The sequence below is a fragment of the Epinephelus fuscoguttatus genome, linkage group LG22 (assembly GCF_011397635.1).
Source record: "Epinephelus fuscoguttatus linkage group LG22, E.fuscoguttatus.final_Chr_v1".
In the NCBI taxonomy this organism is placed as follows: Eukaryota; Metazoa; Chordata; class Actinopteri; order Perciformes; family Serranidae; genus Epinephelus; species Epinephelus fuscoguttatus.
In genome coordinates this window covers 33,554,526-33,579,082 of record NC_064773.1, presented here as the reverse complement: position 1 = coordinate 33,579,082, position 24,557 = coordinate 33,554,526, and the positions used below count along the sequence as shown (strand labels likewise).

Genomic DNA, 24,557 nt, shown 5'->3' with positions numbered 1-24,557 from the left:
TTTAGACAAATATGTTGGTTTCTAGTGATTGGTTAGGGAAAATCACATCCCCCTCCTCCATGGAAATTGGTTATAGTGGATGCAATGTCAGACTGAAGATGGAAATGGAGTGTAACAACTTGACAATTATGTCTGATATCAGACAAACAGGGCCTGCCTAAAAAGCAGCATAACATAACACCAGGCTAAACAAGTGTTTCACTGTCCTCTCTAGTTAAACTTTTCGTGTCTTTTGCAGATCTGAATCACTCAATTGCTCTATCATTGTAACCAGCAGAAATAAGAATGGGGCAGGGTTCCCACACATTTTTATCTATACATTTAAAAAAAAAAAAACACTTTTCCATATCTTTTGCTTAATAAATTTTTACCTCATGTCCATGACTGTATTTATCCATCCATCCATGTTCATCTGCTTATCTAGGGGCAGGTTACAGAGGCAGCTTATTTAGTTTATAATGGGTATGTCTCTATTATGGCAGCCATTCATTATTAAAACACGCATTTGGGGAAAGCAACCTTCTAGCACTTGCTAACTTTACCCAGATAACTTTACTTTAGATTATAATTGTTTTATTATATATTATTATAATCTTAAAACAAATGTTTGTTTTATGGACATGTCTAACAATTGCTTCGTGACCTTAGCTGAACCTGAGCATCTGCGATACCTTCATAAATAAAGTTTGATCGCTGTCATGTCCCTTTAGGCTTCCCCTGTCCAAGTACATCAATAATCCAACACAGTGGTTGGATATTGCATCTACCCCATTGGTGATGACGTGATGCCGCTCTGCTCTATGTGCATCATGTGACACTAGTGACATTTAAGTGGTCACCAAGTGCAGCAGTCAATCAATCAATCAATCAATTTTATTTATAAAGCCCAATATCACAAATCACAATTTGCCTCACAGGGCTTTACAGCATACGACATCCCTCTGTCCTTAGGACCCTCACAGCGGATAAGGAAAAACTCTCCCAAAAAAAACCTTTAACGAGGGAAGAAAAACGGTAGAAACCTCAGGAAGAGCAACTGAGGAGGGATCCCTCTTCCAGGACGGACAGACGCGCAATAGATGTCGTACAGAACAGATCAGATCAGATCAGCAGTCAGAGAAGGTACTTAGTGTAACATTAGACATGTTTTGGGATTTTTAGCAAAAATATTTCAAACAGTCAAACAGTGTGCATTTAAAACATTTCCAACCAGTGTTTCTAATTTCATAACTTTTCATGACTGTGGGAACCTTGATTGAGAATTCTCACACAGAAGATTATCACTTACAGCACTCACAGCACTTTCCAGCACCCAGTCTTAAAGGTTTAATTGTGAGTGAGTGCATTGTGTCATACCCTGATGAAGAAAAATCTTGCTTCATAGCTAGCTGGCTTCATTTACATGAAAAGTAACAACAGAAAAATGGCGACAAGCATGAAAGAGACTGACTGCAAGCAACCCTTAAATGTTTATAATTTTAATGTTCTACATTTCTTTGATCAGTGTGAAAAATGTAAGTTACTTGCTCCAAGATACATCACCAGCTGCTGTTTGGTTACAGCTAAACAAAATAACCCTTTCCAAAATCACCTCACATAAACACGTCAGGCTGGATGAAACAAGCAAAATGGCAATGCTATGTAGCACCTGTCTCAGCAGACAAGAATTTTAGCTCTATAAAACCACAGAATACATTCAGTGACAAAAAATTTTAACTTCTTGCTTACCACAATACCTGCACATGGTAACTACAGCATGACTTAAGGTTTACGTTTGTTGCAGGTCTGTGAAGTCCGACATGCCACACTCCTATTCACCACCCAGACATTCACACCCTTACTTTCCTCTTCACTACTTAAACACTTACACGTTAGCACTGAACATAAATCTAAGGTGCTGAATTTCCAACATGGACATAATTCCTACCCAACCAACATTTGTATGTGGGACCAATGTGGGTAGTAAATGGGCTGAAAAAATGCCTCCACTTGGGTTTACCCAAGTGGGCTCCACATGGATTATGCTAGGGCTACCTGGGTACTAAGTGGATATGGGTCCAAAATGGGCACCCTCCCTGGGACTCACTTAGATTAACCAACTCATGTGGGCTACTGGCATAGGGTCAATGTGGAACTTGTGTACAGTCCCATACAGGGCCCATTTTTCAGCCCATTTACTACCCACATGGGCCCCACATACTGACGCTGTGCTAATGAATATGAGTGCTCACCATTTCAGGTTATATTTTGCTTTCTAGAGTACCTATTACCATTTAACAAATAATATGACATACTTAATCAAATAACCTAACCTGTTATTGCCAAACAGTAAACCTGTGGCACCTGAGTGTCTGGGCCTTGGGGCAGCAGCTGTAGGCATCTGAATGAAGGTCAGTGAAGAAAGGCCCACAGGAAGTTGTTGTAGCAGATCCTCCCTGTGGTGTCAGCATCAAAATAAGAGCTGAGGTGGAAGAACTCCTCCTCTGACAGTTTGATGCTGAAATGGTGCAGCACCTGCAGGGCAACAACAGCAGGAGTTGGAGTGTGTGCATATTTGTGTGTGTCACAGTGTATTAGGTTGGGGTTTAGAAGATGTCATTCCTAACCAGGTTGCTAATTGTTTCTATCGATTAGCTCGGGGAGCGTTGTCGTCAGTAAATTGTACAGCAGGTAAATGGCAGGGACAATAAAAGTGGAGTGTCAGCTGCTGTTCTCTGGGGCCAAAATGTCAGTGTGGTCTTGTTTCAACCTTGGGTTTAATTGAACAATTAAAATTACTGATTGGCTGTCAAGTGAACAGGTGTGTGTGTGTGTGTGTGTGTGTGTGTGTGTGTGTGTGTGTGTGCGTGTGCTTGCAAGCTTGAGCTTCATGGATTTCCAGTCACTCTCCATCATTCTCCTTCAGACATTTTGATAGAAGACACAAGCGGAGCTCAAATGGTGGCATCAATAATTCATAAAGAACCAGTTTATCTCAGAGTGTTTGACACTGAGCAGGTGGCACTCTGCAGGGTGAAGCGCTGCAGGATGACCTCACCTTCCTGAAGTCCTGCACAGAGACACTTCCTGCGCGGGTGCGGTCAGACGTCAGGAAGCAGCGTCTGATAGAGGTCCAGGAGGAGCAGACCACATCATGGATCCTCAGCATGACCTCCACACAGTCTCGGCTCAGAACACCCTGGCTCGTCTGAACCGGACCAGAGCAAGCAGGATCCCATCAGAGCGCAAAGTACAAGGCCGGAACAAGAAGACATGAACAATGAGAAAGAAAAAAACGACAAATAAAGGTGAGAGCCCCCGCATTATTGGTAATATTTCACTTCTTCACAAGCTGAGCTTTGAAACAAAGTGCTTTTTGTTCTGTGATCAGATAAAAAGGTTTTGTCTGTACACACCATCGACTCAGATGAGATGCAGGGGGTCTTTGCAGTTTTACACAGATGGTGGGTTCGGCCGAGACAATGCAGGTCTTTGTGATTCCAAAGTTGGTTTGGAAGGTTGCAGCTCATGGGTTGCCAGATTAGGCCCTCACCCACACGCTCCACTGAAGCTTGGGGCTCGGCTTAGTCGCTCAGCAGGGGTCCTTTTAGAATGTGCCCACCCGTGTGTCATTGTTCAAAGCTTCATATACACCTCGCTATGCCAAAAAAGCACTGCGACTTACCAAACTCGCCCAATTTGCTTGTCATAGGAGGCGATAGTCGAGAGCCTGAGGGTGGGAGGTCCCCGCTGAGTTTACACAATCTGGCAACCCGCCGTAGCCCATCGCCACCCCCTCACATTCCAGAGCCACCCCCCTCCCACTTTACTGTAACCCAATTTCAACTTGCAGCCAATAAAACTACAATAGATCAGACGTTAAATGGAGGAAAGGAGAGGGACTACAGAGTTAATTTGAAATGTGCTAATGTGCAGCTCAGCATGGGGATGTGTAGCTGAAAATACGTATCCTGTGTCCCAATTTCACACTAAACTCCAACTGTGAGGACTGGATAGATGAGGGAGAAGTAGATTTACAAATGCTAACATAGATCCTGAAGTCATTTGAGTTGTCAGCTGTGGACTGAACTGCACCAGGTGAACCAAGCAGAAGAGAAGCAAAGGACTTATTGAAAAAACTGTTGTTACTTGGAATTTTTAATATCAGTGACAAAATGATTTTATGTCACGTGTCATGTTAATATTTTGTTTGGTACAACTTTCTAGAAAGTCAGCTTTGTTCATGGTTAATTAATAGCTTACTTAATAAATCATTTATGAGACATCAATGAGGTCAGCTTTGGCGTTGCTAGGTTGTGAAAAGTCTGCAGCTAATTAATGTGTCATTAATTTAAGGTAATTAAAAGTCAACAATAGTGAATAGTAAATAATGTGTGTGTGTGTGTGTGTGTGTGTGTGTGTGTGTGTTTTGTTTTTTTTTACCGTCATAACAGGAGGAGGGAGTTTACATCGCCGAAATGGCATCTTGGCCTCTGCTGGTTTTAGGTTCAGGAGGAAGTGACGAAGGAAGTTGTTATATGAAACACAGCCATCATTGATGATGTCAGACTTCACAGCCAGATGCTCAAACTGCTCCTGAGTCACACTGATGTTGAAAGATTGGAGGATCTCTGCAACACACAGTCAGATGCTAGGATATAGCAGGTAGAAGGTGTGTCATGTATGATGTCTGTGGTTTGCTGCTCACCTAGAAAGGAGGTGGTGCTGATGTGTCCTTCTCGCTGAGGATCTTCCTCGGTACACTTCCTCAGGATCTCCTTCCAGCAGCACTGCACCGCCCAGCGCAGCCTCCTCTCCCTGCTGCCCAGCGGGCTTCCTGTTCCTGGCCTTCCCACTGAGGCAGGACGCCTGGAGCAGCACTGGGGGGCAGACTGAAAGAGGAATAAGGTGAGGTGAGGAGAAGGGCTGCATAACTACACTAAAGAAAAGAGTGGTTTGCACCAAGCAGCTAATTCTAACAGTGTGCCTACAAAAGAGGCATTGACATAATTCATGAAATAATTACACTTTTGCCCTATACAGTTTCACTTAAGCCCCCTTTCCACTGCACAAAAAACCCTGACACCCACTAATATCTGGCTTTTGTATTTTATTGGAAAGGTTATAATCAGTATTCACTTCTGGGACAAATGGTTCTGCAGTAGTCACTGGTATTTATTGGTTGCAGCTCTGATTGGCTCCAATCAGCGGTGATGGAAATTTTAATTTTAGCCCTTTATAAGCAAAATACAATGAAAATGAAATAACAATGCACAACAAAATACCAACCTTCCTGTCAAAGCAGTGCTCAAGCATTGATCCAAATTTAGTCTGAAGCAAAATATAAAAAAAGAAGTAACCAATGACACATTTCCACAGGCCTCCATACTACTTTCTGCTGTTTAATATCCTGTTTTCTGGCCTGTCTGTGACGTCACACATGACACAGTTAAAAAAAAAACAGAAAGGCATACTTATGTACTGCAGAGCCGTATGCATGACTTTAGTCTACTGGCAATGGGAAAGGAGTCTATTACCTATTTTTAGCGAGTGTTCCCACGTTTAAACTAGAATTACCACCTCATGGTTGTATGCCTCCACAAACCCTTCAAGTTGCAGAGAGATGGATGCTTCTCACACGTCCTCCTCCCAGCAGCACAGAAGATATATACAATCATTACGGTTTCAAGGTGGTCCCAAAATTGGAGTCACCAATTCAGTATCTGACCAAATGTCTCCACTTCTGTTCTGGAGTTATGACATGGAATAATGGCCAGAAAAGTGTTTATGCAGAACATTATGATGTCAGAGTGTAGCTGACATTTGACCTTTTGTATATAAAATGTCAGCACTTCATCATTTTATCCTATTAGACATTTTTATGTGACATTTTGTCATAATTAGTAGATAAATTCTTGGGTTATGGCCAAAAACAGGTTTTGTGAGGTCACAATGACCTTGATCTTTGACCACCAAATTGTGAATGTGAATGTTTGTGCCAAATTTGAAGAAATTCTTTCAGGGTGTTTTTGAGACAGAGGGCTCTAGTTTCCTGGTGCAGTGCAGGTGGCGTAGGGTGGCAAACCCCGCACAGAGCTAGTTTCGAGCAGCGCAACCCGAGGCGCGCTCAGTTTGGTAGTTTGGCAGAATGAGGTGCGCTGAGATGGGTGTGGCGGCGCAGCAGGGGGAGGTGTCGACAGATCCAGCTTGGCGCAGTGACAGTTTCCTGCCAAAAGGCTTTGCCGAAGGTGCGCTAAAAGCTCGCAATCTGAAACCAGGTCTACTGTCAGCGCAGGGGGAGCGCAGCCGGTGTAAGCCGAAGTTTGGCTGACCGGCGGACAGTGCACACACGTCACCAAGACCTCACAGGCAGGTTTCCAGAATATCAGGCACATTAACGATGCAATAAATACCCACAAAACCACTATTCAATGCAACTATCTGCAATCAGCACATAAATGTATCTCTATATCGACTGTCCCGTCACATCTGATGTCAGATCAAAGGGGATTGGCACAGTTTGGCACGTTTGGCACGCATAATGGAAACCCAACCTGATTTGATTAACACAGCCTGCAAACTAATGAGTTCACATCCCTCTCAGCCAACCACAAACAGCCACAGCATCAGATAGGGAGTATATATTCAGCATCTGTCATCTTAGAAAAGTCAAAAGAAAAGAAACAGAGTAAGACTGCGAGAGAGAAAGAGAGAGCACGCACGCGTGCACAAGAGAAACGCAACATTGATTTACAATTGTGGGGACCTCCTCCCAGGCTACCTTTGCATCATCAGCCCGTGGAGTTTCAGTTTCCTCCTGGGAGGAGTTTGGCCGTCTGACGCTGCTGCTCTCTTCTGCCATGGCGAATTGAGTAAACTCTCATTACGCCTTCGCACGGCGCATTTAAGGGCGAGGAGAGGGGCTCATTTGATTGGTGTGATGTGTGTAAAACCCACTCCACGCCTTCTCTCCTCCCTCTTTCCGACTTGCGCCGGTAGGAGGGACGGAGGTGGGAAAGAGGAGTAGCTGCGCCAGGGTGCACGGTGTGCCAAACTTGCAAAATCCGCCTGGCCACACCCAGTTGGCGAAGCACAGGTCTGCGAAACTAGAGCCCATCATGTTCACAAGAATGCAATGGATGAGGTCACAGTGAGCTTTGACCTATGACTGACAAATTCTGATCAGTTTGTTCTTGACTCAAAGTGGATGTTTGTGCCAAATTTAAAAAAATAAAAAAATAAAAGTCTTCAAGGCGTTCTTAAAGTACGACATTTACAAGAATGAGACAGATGAGGTCACAGTGACCTTTGACTGCCAAATTCTGATTAGTTTGTTCTTGACTCAAAGTGGATGTTTGTGCCAAATTAAAAAACAAACAAACTTCAAGGCATTCTTGTGGTACCGCATTCACGAGAATGACACAGAGGTAACAGTGACCTTGACATTTAACCACCAAGGTCTGATCATTGCATACTTGAGTCCAAGTGGATAATTGTGCCAAATTTGAAGAAATTCTGTTTAGGCATTCTTGATATTGTGTTCATGAGAATAGGATATAGTACGGATGGAGGAACGGAGGAACAGAGGGACGGAAGGACAGATGCACGGATGGATGGATAACCTGAAAATATAATGCCTCTGGCTATGACTGTTGCCTGCACAGAGGCATAAAAAAACGCATAAACTTACTAATGTAGGTGGAAAATGGGTATTAGTGTTTGAAACAGAGCTAAATACATTATATGATTTATCTTGTGTAATGTCAGTGAAGTTACACACAACTTGCATTTTGGAGTCACGTGCAGAGATGAAACTACTTTCTACCGGTGTCTAAGCTGAAAATGTGGCTAAAGTTGTGCCTACAGCCTTGATCAGCCCAGAATTATAAATTGCTCCTTGAAGCCTTGCAGCACTGAACACGCATCTGCTTAACACAATTTCCAGTATGCTGTACAGTGAATGACTGTCATTTCACCAAACACCCTCCCTTCATCCACCTTAGTGGACAAAAGATGTCAACAAAGGACTCGCATGTGTTTCTGTTTGCTCTGTCCAACCCGCTCAACTGTACAGTAACTGCTCTTTGCTTTTAATCTGCAGACTGAAAAGACACAGCGGACATTCTGGAAATGTCAAATAACTCCAAAAGAAGTTTCTGAAGAAACATGAGAAGGCGACACAGTTACTGGATCTTTCCCTTTGTATACATAAAGCAAATTTTCACCTCATGTTATTTGCAGGAATTTGACAGATGGAGTGCCTTTGCAGTCTGTGTTTATTCGCCCCAAACTGCAAACGTACTGACTGTACAGACGTTAGCTGTAGCTAGGTAGCAACATACACACAGGGTGTCTGTGTAATTGCTCTGACACATGCTGATTTTTTAATGCATTTTTGCTGCGGCATTGTATCTGTGATTTCAGTCTGAGCATGCAGTGGAACATTTGAGCACGGAAAAATATTTTTTTCAAACATATTTTGGGGAATAATTTTATTTGAGTGAGCAAAATCTATTCTCAGCTCAATACATTTATTTCTGTTTGCCATTATACACATAAGTGCACAATAATAACCTCTCTCATTCAGTTTTACTTATTTTCTGACTCATACATTTTTTGCTCTGCGTGCTTTATTAGCTGGCTGAAACTGTGGCACACTGTTAACACCCAAGCAAACCTGAAGAGTGCACAGAGCAGAGAGAGACTGTGATTAAGTGTCCAAGGGTCTGTAAGTGCACAGAGTGACTGAGTGAGAGAGGTTATTGTTGTGCAGTCTTCTGGATATTAACACATACTTAGTCATGTGTTAAGCAGAGAAATGTGGTTTGTTTGCTCAAATTAAATCTTTTTTTGTTTATTTGTTGTTGTTTTTTGGTGTGTATGTGTATACGATCCACTTTAATTAGGTACACCTTGCTAGTACCAGGTTGGACCCCCTTTTGCCTTCAGAACTGCCTTCATTCTTGGTGGCATAAATTCTACAAGGTGCTGGAAAAATTTCTCAGAGATTTTGGTCCATATTATCATGATAGCATCACACAGTTGCTGCAGATTTGTCGGCAGCACATCCATGATGCAAATATCCTGTTCCACCACATCCCAAAGGTGCTCTATTGGGATGGTGCGTTTTCCTGCTGGAAGTAGCCATCAGAAGACTGTCATAAAGGGATGGACATGGTGAGCAACAATACTCAGGTAGGCTGTGGCGTTTAAACGAGGCTCAGTTGGGGCCCAAAGTGTGCCAAGAAAATATTGTCCACACCATTACACCACCACCACCAGCCTGAACTGTTGATACAAAGCAGGATGGATCCATGCTTTCATGTTGTTTACACCAAATTCTGACCCTACAATCTGAATGTTGCAGCAGAAATCGAGACTCATGGGGCGTCCGTAGCGTAGTGGATAGTGCCGGCGCCCAATATACAGAGGCGTTGCCTCACTGCAGCGGTCACGGGTTAGACTCCAGCTCACAACCATTTGCTGCATGTCATCCCCCCACTCTCTCTCACTCCCCCATTTCACTCTCTCCTGTCAATTAAAGGCAAAAGCCCAAAAAAATAATCTTTAAAAAAAAAGAAATCGAGACTCATCAGACCAGGCAATATTTTTCCAATTTTCTGTTGTCCAGGCCTGCGTTCAGGCCCTTATGCAGCTCTACTCAGGCTGACATAATTCATAACAGAGCTTAAATAGCAGGTAAGGTTTCAAAGGATGACAACTGGCTACCCTGTTGTGTATTCTACCTTGGTGCGTTGCAGAACGGCAGCTGCAGTCTCTGGGAAACATTCAGTTGCTGAGGGAGTGTCTCGGGGTTCAGAGGATGGTGATTGGACACTGTTGAAGGGCCCCTCTGCTTCTGTCCTGTCCAGTGCACCAAAAAGCTTCAGAAACTCTCTGTATTGCAGCTTCTCCTGCTCATTCACAGGCATCTGACTCACACACTCAAACTGAGAAGCAAAAGGAAACACACACACAGACGCACACATAATAATTCTGTGCACTGGGGGGACTGGCACCCCAAAGAGAGTTCCACAGTACACATCACGTAAATTGGCTTTACAGATGACTAACTCTCTCACGCAGTCAATAATTATCAGCAAAGATGAATTAAATTTTGATTAGAATAATTAAAGAAAACATATCAGACTAAAAAGAATGAAACTGGCAAATGTTCCGATATTCAGACTCATCTCCTCATTTGTAACCGTGGACTGAAGCCAGCGTGAGTTGTTTCAGCTTGAAAGCACTGGGAGAGTTGTTGGAAATGTGCTTGCTCTCTTGAATGTCTCCTCTTTGAATTCTCTGAGTTATAAGGCAGTGGAATACACGCAGTAGTAAACAGTTTTTCCTGGCTTTACCTGATCATTTGTGAGTCTCAAGCAGTGGCAATCACAAAGCTGTCTGAACTGCTCTTTGGAGATTGTCATGCTGATGGAAGGGTCCAGGTCCATCAGCTCTTTGGTGATGTCATACAAATAACCTGAGACCACTTCCTGGATCTGCTGCAGGCATTCTGTGGTTTCAGAGGTCTTGGCCCAGATAGGGGATCTGGTTTTAGCCCTTTGCTCCCAATTTTTACTCAGGGACCTCTCAAACATCTTCAGCAATATGAACAGCAGCAGACAACAAACAAATATGTTCTATGTGAGGCATACAGGTACAGACAACATACAGCCAAAAGAACAGTTCAACTTTTGGGGCAATACGGTGCTCCAGGAATTTTTTTTTTTTTTTTTTTTTTTTTTGTTGACTGATGCTCAAGTAAGTACCACACCGGTTCCCTCGTCAAAAAGCCAACAGGATTTTTCCGTTAGATTTTGGATTATTGACGAAAATAAGCTCTGTGGCAAACAAACCTTAATGATACTTATATGTTCAATTACATTTTGTTCAGCAAGATAATCTTCACAAATGAGCACCACTTAATTGGTTACTGAAGCCTAAATTTCATCGCCAGAAGTAAAAAGCTAATGTTAGGCTATAAATGAACTACACTACGGTTGCATGAACATGTATATTTTATGTCAGAAAACAAAACATTTAAGTCTCTTGAGCTTGTGTTACCAATAGACATTATTTCAGGCAACAAACCAAAAAAAAACATTCAGAAAATCTAATGACTTTGAGATGGGGCAACCAGAAGTGGTAAAATGCTAACTTATTTCCGGGTTTTAGGACTCATTCCTATGCACTCAAGACTAAACTGAGTCCTGCCCCCAGGGGGGTGCATAAATCTGACCCTGTCAAAGGCCCAGGGGGGCCCATGCATAAGTGCATGGGATCAAGTACAACAATTTATTTACTGACTTATAAATAAAGCCAGTTAAGTCAAGCTACAGTTAAAGCTCAACTAGGCCATTTAATTGGACTACTGTCCTTGTCCCAGTATACGAGCATGGGAGGGGAATCGATTTATTGACTGTAGTATGTGCGACTACAATAGATGGCGATATGCCCACTTTCAGCTTTTTAGTACTGGACCTATTCCTGGTTGACCTGTTATGTCACAGACCAAACAGCTGACAAACAAGTTAGCTACGGTTAGCTAGCGGCAAACTGGCACCATGGTGGACAACTTAACAGCATTGTACATTTCATCCGGCCAAAAATACACGGCTCTGGATGTAGATTTGGCCATGTTGTTACTGGCTTCTTCTTCTGTTGTGCATTTAATGCTATTCAACCTCCGGGTCAAACCTCTGGAGGATGTGCAGAGCACCTAGGCCAGTTTGGGTCTGATTAACTTTATACATACAGGAGGAATTTGACTCCCATTCGCATTATCTGGGTGTTAGTCCCACTTTGAGAAATTTGATTTAGTGTGATTTCAGTCCAGCTAACATGTTTACATGTATTTTAAAAGTCCGGTTTTAGTCGGACTAACACAATAAATCCATTTTCTCTAATGTCATGTAAATGTACTGATTGAAAGGTGCAGAGAGGCAATGGCCATATTTCTGGCTAAAAAAAAATGTGAAGAAGTCCCAGGTATGACAGGTGAAGCTAAACATGACAAAGGTGAAGAGCTCAGCAAAGTAGCAAATTAAATCCTATGTAGCAGAATCAGTCTTAAGCTGGAGTGATTGCCTCTTGCCTGGTATTGCCTCTTCATCAACGATGCAGAGGAACGTCTACACCTTGTTTATTGTTCATGGAACGTGGTGGCACACCAACATTTTCAGAACAAAAATGAACAGGTTGAAGTGTTTAGATTCTCTGTCAAAAATAACCATTCTAATGTGTAACTAACTAAACTGAACCAGACCGCTTAGTGAGAACGAGGCTATATTGAGTATATGGAGGTAAAACAGAGCACGACCTGGATGGATCTATAACACTGGATTTGGAAATGGTTGCCAGGCACTCCATATCTGGCACTACAAGGCTAATGGCCTAGAGGTTATATGTAATTGCCTGTGTTGGTATAAAAGCTAAGGGTGAGTGGTGGTGGTGCTGCTGAAGTGGATGTGGATGACAGGCTCAATTTGGGAAATGTTTGTCCATAATTCCTAATGGCTGGCCTGAACACACTTATTTGCTTATTTTCTGGTAGTAAGATGAAACGTTAGATGTTAATCTCATATCTGTGTGTTAGGTACAAAGCTGGAGTCATGATGTGGTTAGCCTAGCTTAGCATAACAAGTCTACAACCATAGTGGTGGCTTTGTGGGACTTTGACACAGCATTTTTTTCAGGCTTTTTTTGTTTTGTTTTGTTTTTTTTTGGCCATGTTCATGTCAGCATCTTTGGAAAGAAAGCTAAAAGGCATATTTCCCAAAATGTTAAACCTTACCAGTGGGCTCTGTGACTGAAACCTGTTGAGAAAGTCCTTCCAGTTAACAGTGCAGCTCTCGCGGTCCAGTTCCAGTTTGGTCAGCATGTATCTGTACTGTTTGTCTGACAGGTGAGCACAAAAATTCTCTAGCACCTGACGAAATTCCAGAGCTTTGACTGTCCCTGTCCCGCTCTGGTCAAAGGCCAAGAATACCTGGAGGATAGAGAGACACAGAACAGTGATCACCTGAGGAACTAAGGACAAAGACAATGTTGCATGTTGTAAGCCTTACCCTCCACAGATGAGGAGCTGAGGCAGTGACTAGCTCTTGCATTCTAGCCAGAGCCTTGCCCGGACTGAGGCTGTCCAATGACTCTATCTGACGTACAGCATTGGGAGTAGCAGGGGGACGCTCACAATTCTTCTGGCCAAATGCAGATAGGAAATCCATGTAAGCTAGCCTCTTGCAGCTATCATCCATAGAAACTTTGAGCCTGAGAAGAGAGGAGGCAGAAAGTGCAACACACAAGTTGGTTTCAAATTGATTTCAAATAACCTGCAGTTTTTAGCCATGCAGAAAATTTCTAAAGACATTAATGATCTCAGAGAAAGAATTCATAGGCAATTAGCCAGGGTGTGAGTCTCAGCTACTTAAAAGTTTTTATTTTCTTTCTCTCTTTCTTTGTTTGCGTCATGTTCACAGGTTGATAGGATGCACCTATCCATTGTAATTATTAGCTCCTTATATAGTGGTCACTGGCTTATCATGGGCTGAGATGTATGCTAATGGATGACTAGCGAGAGTGTGCTGTCAATTTGTGATTGAGTGGCATTTATGAACACCTGCCTGTGATCACATCTGAGTTTTCCACAGTGGTCATCAATTCGGTGTGGGCTTTTAGTAGCAAGGTTTTTATGTGCAAATCTACTCGCAGCTTTACTAACATTTCATGAACATGACCCAATTGTCTTAAATATGTGTCTACAGAGAAAGTACAGATGGAGTGGACCTGCACAGGTGATTTACAAGCTGGTCTCTGTGGACGCAGTAGCTGTAGGATTGTAACAGGCTCAGCAGCTCTTCCACTGTCACTGTGCCATCTCTCCTCATTTCCAGGTGAGTCAGTGAGTCGCTCAACCACTCATAGTTCCCTTCCAAAATCTGGCTATGGACAGTACAACAAACAGGAAACATGCTGCTATGCTCTCATAGCTTCAGTCATGTATTTTTATTCAGACAAACAGTGTAATTAAAAATGTTTTGGCTTCAACTTTTACAAACATAATCAGATTATTTTCTGCTCTCATAAATCTAAACTTGTGCTCACACAGCTAATAATTGGCATACCTATTGTGCAGCTACACTTAAAAATTAGTGGAATTTAATAAAGCCTTGTTGCACGGCATTCACAATATTTATCAAGAAAAATATTTTAATAAGGGCTCAGTAATAATCACAGCATGTGCAAAATGTTTCTACGCCAGACTTTAATGTTTGTTTATCCAAACCCCCCGGGATACGCAGCTCATTCAGGAGAGTAAAACAACAGCATATGTACTATTGAAAAGTACTGACACTCTAGAGCAAAGCTTGTTCAGAAAACTAAAATCTGTAAATATCAATCTATAAATATGTTCTCTGTTGTTTGTCTGTTTTTTTAGGGCATATATCCTGCCTGAGTCACTGAAGAAACTAAACCAACTGTGTGAATCATGATCAAATTTAAAAGTTTAAAATCACTGAAATGTTATTTACAGTATGTGTTTATTTTATAATCTGGTGCATGCTTTATATAATCACACTGCTCAGAAAGTTAAGGGAACACTTAAATCACACATCAGATGTTGAAGAGTGAATAATTCAAGTTGAAAATCTTTACTGATGTCCATTGTATAATTTGTGAGGGCTGGATTCAAATTCACATCAAACAACAAAGTAAAAAATTGAAATCACAATCATTCTTAATTACAGCAACTCATAATACTGTATGGCTCAGTAATGTGTAGATGACCCCCGCGTACCTTGTGGGGGTGCCAGCATCCTTAGCCAATATTATAATACTAATGCTCCAATTTTTGGTGAGGGAAAACCTGGCATGTTTGATTTCACAGAGGTCCTTTGACCTCTCACCTCAAGATATTTGAATGGAAAAGGGTCCTCACCAGTACCCACCAGTCTTCCCTTTACAGATATGCCTACTTTATGCAAGTCCTATGCCGTTTAGGGCAAAATAATGCAATTTATTTTGCCTGCAGTACAAATATGTTATTTTCACTTATTGTATTTGAATCTTTCTGCATACTAACAGTCTTGGTATTGCATAAATTGGGTCTGACTGGAAAGTTTAAGGCTCTTGTGGATTCAATGAGCCCAATTTTATTTATGTGTGATGGTGTCAGTCCACATAGGAGCCATTTTACTGTAGTGAGACAGTTTTTTTAAACTTGACCTCACTGTATAAATAGTGACATCTAGGATAGCCATAGCCTCATGAAACAGCCACAAACTAGAGACCTCAGGCATTCAGAGGATGGATGGCATTTGTAGGTATATTGACAATAAGGGGGTTACTCAGCAAAACAGAAGTGCTTGTCATCCAATTGCTGAAAAAAACCTCAATTTGTAAAAAAACAATCTCCAAATGTCAAAACGTTTTTAAACCAAATCACAGCATTGATTTTTCTGTGGTGTTCTGTGTTATTTTGGTGGGATTTTTGAACACACTATTAAACACGCACTTTGGGGCAATGGCAAATAAGCAAACTGCTAGCGCTTGCAAACTATACTCACTCAACATTCCCGCCGCTCACTATCTGTAAATGCCAATAGATCACACGGGCAAGGCTGTGCCCCTTTTGGGGTATAAAATAAGATCACGTAAACGTTAATGCAATTTGATGTTTGTTTGGGTTATGATTTAGATTGGGTCATAAATTTGCATGCATTTATTTGTTGATAAAAAATTGTTTGTTTTATATTGTGCAATACTTTTTTGTGACCTCAGCTGAACCTGAGTGTTAATGATACCTTATACATGCAAGCTGATCGCCCTCATGTCCCTTCAGTCTTCCACCATCCAAGTGGATCGATGACCACAGTACACAGTAACTGGATATTTTAGATGTCTGGACCTGGTGATTCAATCAAATTTGTATTTGAATGAATCACCAGGGGCAGGGGGGACATGACTCCCCCTTCAGTAAAGCTGTACCCCCCTAGAATAATTTGAGACACAATTAATAATTTTTGAACAATGCAGTAGTATTTATTAAAAGCACAATGTAAGCGGTGCTCATTATAATCGCGCAATAATGTGCTATTTAAATCTTAAAAGATTTATTCCCCCCCTCCCATTCCTAGTAGTGGTATATCCCACACTCTTTCCAACGGGCAGGGCTGCTTGGCAGCAGTAGCAGCGTGTGGCTGGACCCACTGCCCACATCGTGCATCGCAGGGTAAGATGTACACTCACACAGACACAGTTTAACTTACACAAGTTACAACACATCTCATTTACTGTTACAACAAGCCCCAGGCCCAGGCTGATAATATAAACTGTCTGCAACATTTCTCCTGCATTGTTCAAAAGCCTATTCAATTACGAGTGCTGCTAAGCTAAAAGCTAATGATTAAGCTCAGAATTTAGTGATAGAGAGGACAGGAGAGAAAGAAGAGGAAGAGGACAGGACAAGACAAGAGCAGTCAGTGGTGGAACAACTCGTAGCTAATGGGTACCTGTCTGTAGGCTCTCCACCTGTCAGTGAGACAAACATGAATGACATGCGGTCTAACGGACGAGGAGCGGTCATTATGCGCGACTATTACACACGGTGTTGGCGGAGCATAGCTAATGGGTACCTGTCTGTAGGCTCTCCACCTGTCAGTGAGACAAACACGAAAGACGTACAGTTTAACCGAGGAGCAGTCATTACACGCAACTATTACGCACGGTTGTGAGGTGCGCAGCGGCAGATCTCACAGCACACTGTTTATAAACCAGTTCACCAGTTTAATTGCAGGAAATGTTTAGTTGTTAAGTCATTTCTCACAAGTACAGACATTCACTCTGCCTGTTGGAGAGATAGAGAGAAGATTAAAGCGTCAAATTGCGGTAAAAGATGCTGTATAAAAGACAGGCTACAACTTTTTTCCTTGCCCCCCCCCCGGAATTATTCTCTAAAATTTTACTGTTTATTGTCCCCCCCCAACTATGAAATGGGATTTTCGCCCCTGAGTATGTTGTATTTGAGGGGAAAATGTGTCCAGCAAAAGACAAGTGCTTTGTCTGTGAATCCTGAGAGTTATGGTTAAGCCGATTTCAGTGCTTGTAGTTGAAATGATTGTTACTTAGCCATAATTAATGTGTGTTTTGAATCAATTAACCTTACAGCACTATAAACAAACTCCACTGCCGACCAGTGTTTTAGAGGTGTAACTGCAGAATGACATAGACACAGCACCACATGAGTATAAAGGCTCACAACAGCGTAGGCCATGTGCATAGGCTCTGCATAGAGCTGACGCACAAGTATAAATCTGCCTTAATATGTGATAGTGACATTTCAACTATTCCACAGCACTAGATTTTAATTTAGTAATATAGGGAACATATTTCACGTAACATTTGACATGTTTTTATGAACATATTTTGAACACTCGCACTCGCAAACAAAGTATATTGAAAACTCTTAATTTCAATGAACTTCATTGGGTTAATTACTTAATTTCCTGAACAAATTGTAGGATTGGATCCAGTGACTGGATGGATAACCTTTAATCGTCTTCAGTACCCTTCTTGACTTACTTCATACACTGCAGTGAGGCAGTATCAGAGGATAAAGGTCTGCCAGCGTTCTGTTGGTCGACAGTTTGGTTCAGCTTCTGGCTCTGAGCTGTCACTTCTCCTTCGTGATGAAACCCCAACTTTTCCAGGAAGTCACAAACTGCCACACAGCCCCTTCCATCTGGGTCATACCTGTCCAAATGAAGTTAAAAATCTTAGCTGGCATAGACAAGAACACATCAATGTCCGCTGCAGTAATTGTAATACCTCAGCTGGAGTACCTCTTACCTCAACCAAAGCTGGTCAAACTCATCAGGTCTCATTGGAAGAGCATAGGTAAAGAGGAGTCCCCTCAGACTCTCTTTATGGATCCAGCCTTGGTTGTCTGTGTCAAACTGGCACAGTACCTGATGGGAAAGAGTGCAAAAGGTACAGATCTTTGCATTGTGCAAAGATTCATTTTATATGTACATTCTGTGTTGCTAACCTTGGACATGTCTGCCCACTTGTAGCGTGCTTCACAGGCCAGGAGTTCATGGAGCTGCTCCTGTCTGTCAGGAGAGACAGAAAAACTAACACAGACCCAATCTTTTTCAAAATGGCCACACATCAGTAATAATGACCATATAAGACTTACACACAAGCTGTTTGTGGCCCTGGTTTGCGTTTGCCATTATTTTCAACAACACCCACAAATTCTGCATAGTTGAGGTTGGCCCCTGGATGCAGGCCAATCAGATCCAGCAGCCGATCATATTCTCCCTCCCTGCAGAAAAAGCCCAGGCTGCTGTACAGCACTTTGAAATCACGGCAGTCCACCACACCTTTACGATTCCTGTCCATCAGTCGGAACGCTGTCTGGTTGTCCTGATGGAGAGGGATTGGGTTATCAGAGAGGACACAGTCATTGATTGAATAGTTGTGTGTACTGATTGTTCTTAAAATTCAATTCCTCCTCAGTTTTCACACTTCAAGAAAGTAAAGTTATAACTCGTAAAGCTGCCCTGTTTTCTTGAAAATAAATAAAAGCTGTGGACACATGCATGTGCATTGTGCATGTATTACGGTAATTACATGAAACTAAGAATTATCGTGTTTTTGTAACCTTAGAATGAGCGGGTCCACCTCCACAAAGTCCTCCATGTTGTTTCTACAGTGGCCCAGAATGAACAAACCAAACACTGGCTGTAGATCGTGTCAGTCGAGTTTTTGCGTTAGCCACTGAACAACCTGGTCTCACTTTGAAGTCATCGAACAGCAGCACTTGGGCAGTGACTTCCAGTATCAGACACCAATGAAAAAAGCCACCCTTTCATGTCCGCATGATACACAGCCAGTCACTGTTATTGTTAAAAGGAATCTAGCTGTGTCAGGGAGAAATGTGGCGGGACAACAACTTAAGTTAAGGGGGCAAAAGTCTGAGTAGGGCGGGAGGGAGGGTGGTGGATGGGTCCAACAACCACCAATTGAAACATTGTAAAGCCAAACTCTGTTTTTTTTTTCTCTAAACCCATCCATGTGCTTTGTTGCAGTGTTGTACCAAGGTAGTGTGTTTATTTTGAAAGAGACTGTATGCAAACTGTACATTTCCTATGAAAACAGAAGTGTTTTTTGAAAACAGACAATGCATGTAAAAGGCTGAAGTTGACACAGTGTCCCAGAACATCAACAACAAACGACAAGACATCCAGGCATCTCTCTGTATCTCCTTTGTTTCCTGTCATTTCACTTATCAAGGTATACATAGTGCCAAAATGGGTTCTGGTGTAATTAAAATCTTATGGAATATAAACACACCATTCACATCATTCTTTTAAAGACAACCTTCTTTCTTCAAACTTAAATAGCTATTGAATGCATTACTGCTTAGAAGCCAATGTGAAAGATTTTCTGTTGCTCACCCCATGGATGATCTTGATCCTGGTCTTCATGACAGCCAGGCACTGCTCTGCAGTAAGCAGTGGGTTGACCTCCTCCTTATCACCATGACCCTCAGAGCACTGCTGCCTGTCTCTTCCGGTGGCCTCTAAAGAAACCATGGAGAAAACAGATGTTTGATATTTGGCCTTTTAATCAGGCACATAATTGCTGTGAGGGAATTATATCCAACAAATTAGATTTTTTGTTCCATTTTGTGAATCATTTGTGTTTTTCCACACTCCGCAGAATGCCCTTCATGTCTTCAAGCACACTGGGCATTTAATAGCCTGACCTAATTTACTTTTAATTAGAAGCACTCTTGTATTCTTAATCTAGGAAACTTGATTTTTTGTTGTTGTTTTTTTGCCTCACAAACACGACAAACTTTACATCCTGGCTTTGTTTGATGATTCTTTCTTTTTTTGTTGTTATTTTTTCTACTGTGTTTCTTTTTACTTTTTTTTTTTTTTTAGAGGATACAAATTAGAGCGATGCCCTGCTGCTCTGTTTTCTGCTTCCAAAGCATATAATTAGCCCAAACAAGCAGAAATGAGTGCGATTCTGAATCTGTGTGCTTCTCTGCTCGGCTAATGAGAGACGAAGAGGCTCACTCTTACTCTATTTATAATCCAGGATGATTTCTCCAATGGCTCATGTGCTAAGAAAGACATCATTTTACAGGAAGCGGGGGGCTTATGTTTGATCACCGTGGGTGGGGTAGGAGTTGGGATGCAAGGCAAGATGGAGTGGAGGGGGACAGGAGCCTGGTAGGGAGTAGGAAGGGATTTTAAAAATCTCTATTTAAGCATTGAAAACCCTGCCATGCAGAACTGATGGGATTGCTGACGCCGCTGGTCAAGATGTTCTGGCTGCCGTTCTCCTGTCTCACCCTCGTATTTCACCAGGAACACTGAGCGCTCGATCTGTCCATCCCTGAAGCCCAGAAGTTCAGTGAACTTTTGGAAATTCCTATCATCCAAGATGACCCAGCTGTCCTCTAGTATCTGGGGGCAAAAGAAGAGAAAGAAGGACAAGTTCCACTGTGCTTCAGGCTTCAGTTTGCATTGATGTGTCAGGGTCACAACTACGGTGATTCTCCAGGTACAACAGGTACATGCAGACATTTGACCTTTATCTTTCACTGACCAGCTATGGAAGATTTAAAATGCTGGAAAGAAAAGTTAAATGTAATACAAATTTTTATATGTATTTAATTTAATAAACAGATTTTTATTTGTAACGTTAATTTCCCATGCCACATTTAAAAAACACACTTGACTGATTAATCATGTTAAAGTCAAATTACAACATCGAAAACAAAGTTGGGCCGGCTAGCTCACAGCAAACTGCTATGGTAAAAAAAGCTGTCTGTCGTGGCTGCCATCAGCTCATGTCAACAATAAGCCCCACCCATGCTTCCGCCCCTAAAGCTGTGATTGGACAACTGATTTTTTTTTAAAATCTTGGCATGGACGATGTGACCAGAGATATTGGATAAAGCGAGATACCCCACTCAGCTCACTTCCTGATTCAGTGACGTCAGCGCCACGCCCCCGTAGGAGACTTGCGGCAGCTCTGAATGTATTGTCGTCAATGAGGAAAATGAGCGTGATCACAATTTATGGTCAATTCTTTCGCCCTATAGTCACTAAAATAAATACTGGGTTCATTTTCCACAAGGCACACATCTCCACCAACATTCTGACATTAAAGCTGCATTTTTCATCCGCACAGATCAAGAGAAAGTTAACTCTGTTTGAGCCCTGTCCGTCTCAGAAAACAAGTTCTCGTGAGATCTTGTGATCTTGATAAACAGGCGGTAAAATCACAGTTAGCTTACAAACAGTTTTTACCGCTAGTAATAAATAAAAAATGCCCAAGCTTTGTGCAGCAATAGGCTGCAATAATAGGAAGAATGTATTTTCATTCCACCTGCTTCTAGATCCACATACACAGACATCCACAGAGCCTCTGTTCAACACGGTGGTGGGGAGGTGGGGATTGAGGGAGAACAGGCTCTGATTGGAGGGAGAGCTAACCACACCCACTTAGGAGACAGGAAGAGTAACCGTTTTCTTAACATTGGATAAGCCTACGGTGGGGTATCTCCTTTATCCAATATCTCTGATGTGACCCATCTCAAAAAGAGACAGCTCTCCTGTACCTCCTCATGAAAACTAGTGAGAGTGCTTTGTGTTCAGTGTTGGCAGGTCTATGCTGCTCTCTGCTGGACAACACCAAAGTGTAATACATCTCTTTGTTTTCTTGGTTGTGATTTGATTTTAATGTGACATGGAAAATTAATGTCACAATGAAAAATACTTAAGTCAGTCATTAAAGGAGACCTACGTCCTCATCTTCGGGTTCATACTTGTATTTTGGATTTCTACTAGAACATGTTCACATGCTTTAATGTTCAAAAATCTCTTTATTTTCCTCATAATGTCTGCCTACACACTCCTTTATTCAACTTCTGCCTAGAATGCTCCATTTTAGCGCCTGTCTCTTTAAGCACCTCCTCCTGAAAAAGCCTAGTCTGCTGTGATTGGTTTGCAGGTCTTCAGTACCTGAGCTCACAGCGTCTCTTCCATGGATGTTTTGAGAGACCTGGATACAGCATTGGCGGTAAGGCCCCGTCCATACGCTGAAAGTTGCTCAGTGGGGCATAAAGTCAAAAAGCTCTATTTCCGCAATATGAAATTACCCGGATGATAGGCGCTGCTTTTGCCTCACTGGGTCTATAGAGCCAGCACACTAGAGCAGAGCAGACCAGAGTGATTTTTTTCTGGTTTAGCTCTCCGCTATCTTGAATGGGGATAAAAAAAATTTAATCTTGCAGCTTTTAAAAACTTCTGAAATGTCATTGCTAATGGATTAAATCTTGATAGTGGAATGAATCATTTCACAGGGGTTGTGACTGGTGTTGGGCAGTAATGCATTACTAGTAACACATAGTGCAAACTTTTTCCAGTAATATAATATTAGTTACCCCAAAACCAAACAATTCGTTACAGTGTTACTTTTGTTATCACTAGTGATGTTACATCTGATACTGCAGTCCCGAGGCCTGTGTCGAGCAAAGGGGGCGTGTCCAAATGAAGCCTGTGTCAAAGACCGTATCGTTTTTCAGGATATCACGTGACCAAAGACAAATGAGGCCTCATTTCTCTGGAAGTACGTGACTGTCTCGTTGTGTGATTCGAGTTGGGAAATACAGAAAGTGTTTTGCATGATCCGATGTGATTCTGAAGATCATTAAGTGCAGAGGATTGAGTGACCCAGTCACACAAGCACTCTAACCTTTTAGAATACCTCATAAGGGGATTCTGGCATGTAGCCCACATGTAATATCACAGTAGGAATGCTGTACATCAAATGACCAGCAGATGTCAGTACTAAATGAGCTGTTAAACAGGGCTTCGTGTGATTGCCCTTTTGGCGAAGCAATTGGCCTGAAAGATTCAACACATTTACGGGGCTTCATCACACCATCACTAGTTATCACCCCACTACTGACTTGAAATACAACATCACATCAGCAGACTCATTTTCAAAACTGTCATGCTGCACAGGCACGTCACAAAGCAACAAGCTAGTTTGGAAGACGGAAACGCGTACCTTAGAGGCTGAAAATATTAGGGTTATAGTCTCCTCGTTGACTAGTCGATTATTTGGTTGATATGCTCTCGTCTGACCAAATTCTCATTAGTCGAGTAATCGCTGTGTTACTTTCATAAGGAGAAAAGTGCTACATCAACAGCTTTCCAGGATTAATCTATTATTTTGCCCACCCTCACACTCAGCGTCACGGTGACACAGACCTCCTGTCTGTTTCTGACCAGTGTTGCCAAGTCCGCTTATTATGAGCGACTTTGGGCTTGTTTTTCTGTAAAGTCGCTTACAGTGGAATCATCTTCCTGTTATGGTCCGGGAGGCAGACACCGTCTCCACATTTAAGACTAGACTTAAGACTTTCCTCTTTGATAAAGCTTATAGTTAGGGCTGGCTCAGGCTTGCCCTGTACCAGCCCTTAGTTAGGCTGACTTAGGCCTAGTCTGCCGGAGGACCCCTCTATAATACACCGGGCCCCTTCTCTCCTTCTCTCTCTCTCGTATCCTATTACTGCATCTAGCTAACCCGGCCATTCTGGATGTCACTAACTCGGCTTCTTCTCCGGAGCCTTTGTGCTCCACTGTCTCTCAGATTAACTCATATCACAGCGGTGCCTGGACAGCGTGACGTGTGTGGTTGTGCTGCTGCCGTGGTCCCGCCAGATGCCTCCTGCTGCTGCTGCCATCATTAGTCATTAGTCATACTTCTTCTGTTATTATACACATATGACTATTGTCACACATGTATACTGCCAGGTATTAATACATACTTTCAACATATTGTACCGCAGTAACCAGAACTATAACTATAATATTATTACTTTCATTAATGTTGTTGTAAGATACTGTCATTACCTGCATCTCTCTCTCTCTCTCTCTCTCTCTCTCTCTGTGTCATATGGATTACTGTTAATTTATCATGTTGATCTGTTCTGTACGACATCTATTGCACGTCTGTCCGTCCTGGAAGAGGGATCCCTCCTCAGTTGCTCTTCCTGAGGTTTCTACCGTTTTTTTTCCCCGTTAAAGGGGTTTTTTGGGGAGTTTTTCCTTATCCGCTGCGAGGGTCATAAGGACAGAGGGATGTCGTATGCTGTAAAGCCCTGTGAGGCAAATTGTGATTTGTGATATTGGGCTTTATAAATAAAATTGATTGATTGAATTGATTGAAATATTGGTAGTCGTGGGTTGCTTTTTTTTGGGCTTGTTTCTAAAGTGTAGTTGCTTATTTGGGCTTGTTCCCAGCTCCATAATAAGTTGTGAAGTAGATATTTTCGATATGTTATTCAAATGTAGGATAGTTTGTCTTGCCTGTTCCCTCTGTCCCTCCCCTTTCCCCATACACACAGGAGACAGCAGAGTTTTTTCCCACCTGCATCCTGCTTCTAATTGGCTCTGACCCTGATGGCAACGAGTACTAGCCAATCAGAGGCAGAGCAGGGTAATGTGTTTTTTTCTGGTGAATTTTTTGTGAATTCAGGATGA

At 42.2% G+C, this 24,557-nt stretch overlaps 1 protein-coding gene across 1 annotated transcript in view; it reads right to left on the bottom strand.

The window, feature by feature from the left end:
* Positions 1 to 2,234: 2,234 nt before the first annotated feature.
* Positions 2,235 to 24,557, bottom strand: part of LOC125883213 (EF-hand calcium-binding domain-containing protein 6-like) — a 54,868-nt gene continuing 32,545 nt past the window's right edge. Inside the window, exons 13-26 of the mRNA XM_049567430.1 lie at positions 20,351 to 20,513; positions 19,443 to 19,567; positions 18,179 to 18,408; positions 18,029 to 18,092; positions 17,830 to 17,948; positions 17,563 to 17,733; positions 13,050 to 13,251; positions 12,776 to 12,970; positions 10,341 to 10,580; positions 9,726 to 10,097; positions 4,688 to 4,871; positions 4,423 to 4,610; positions 3,038 to 3,187; positions 2,235 to 2,514 (exon numbers count right to left, since the gene is read on the bottom strand). Coding sequence (XP_049423387.1) covers positions 2,392 to 2,514; positions 3,038 to 3,187; positions 4,423 to 4,610; positions 4,688 to 4,871; positions 9,726 to 10,097; positions 10,341 to 10,580; positions 12,776 to 12,970; positions 13,050 to 13,251; positions 17,563 to 17,733; positions 17,830 to 17,948; positions 18,029 to 18,092; positions 18,179 to 18,408; positions 19,443 to 19,567; positions 20,351 to 20,513 — 2,526 coding nt within the window. The 3' untranslated portion in view covers positions 2,235 to 2,391. The remainder of the gene's footprint in view (positions 2,515 to 3,037; positions 3,188 to 4,422; positions 4,611 to 4,687; positions 4,872 to 9,725; positions 10,098 to 10,340; positions 10,581 to 12,775; positions 12,971 to 13,049; positions 13,252 to 17,562; positions 17,734 to 17,829; positions 17,949 to 18,028; positions 18,093 to 18,178; positions 18,409 to 19,442; positions 19,568 to 20,350; positions 20,514 to 24,557) is intronic.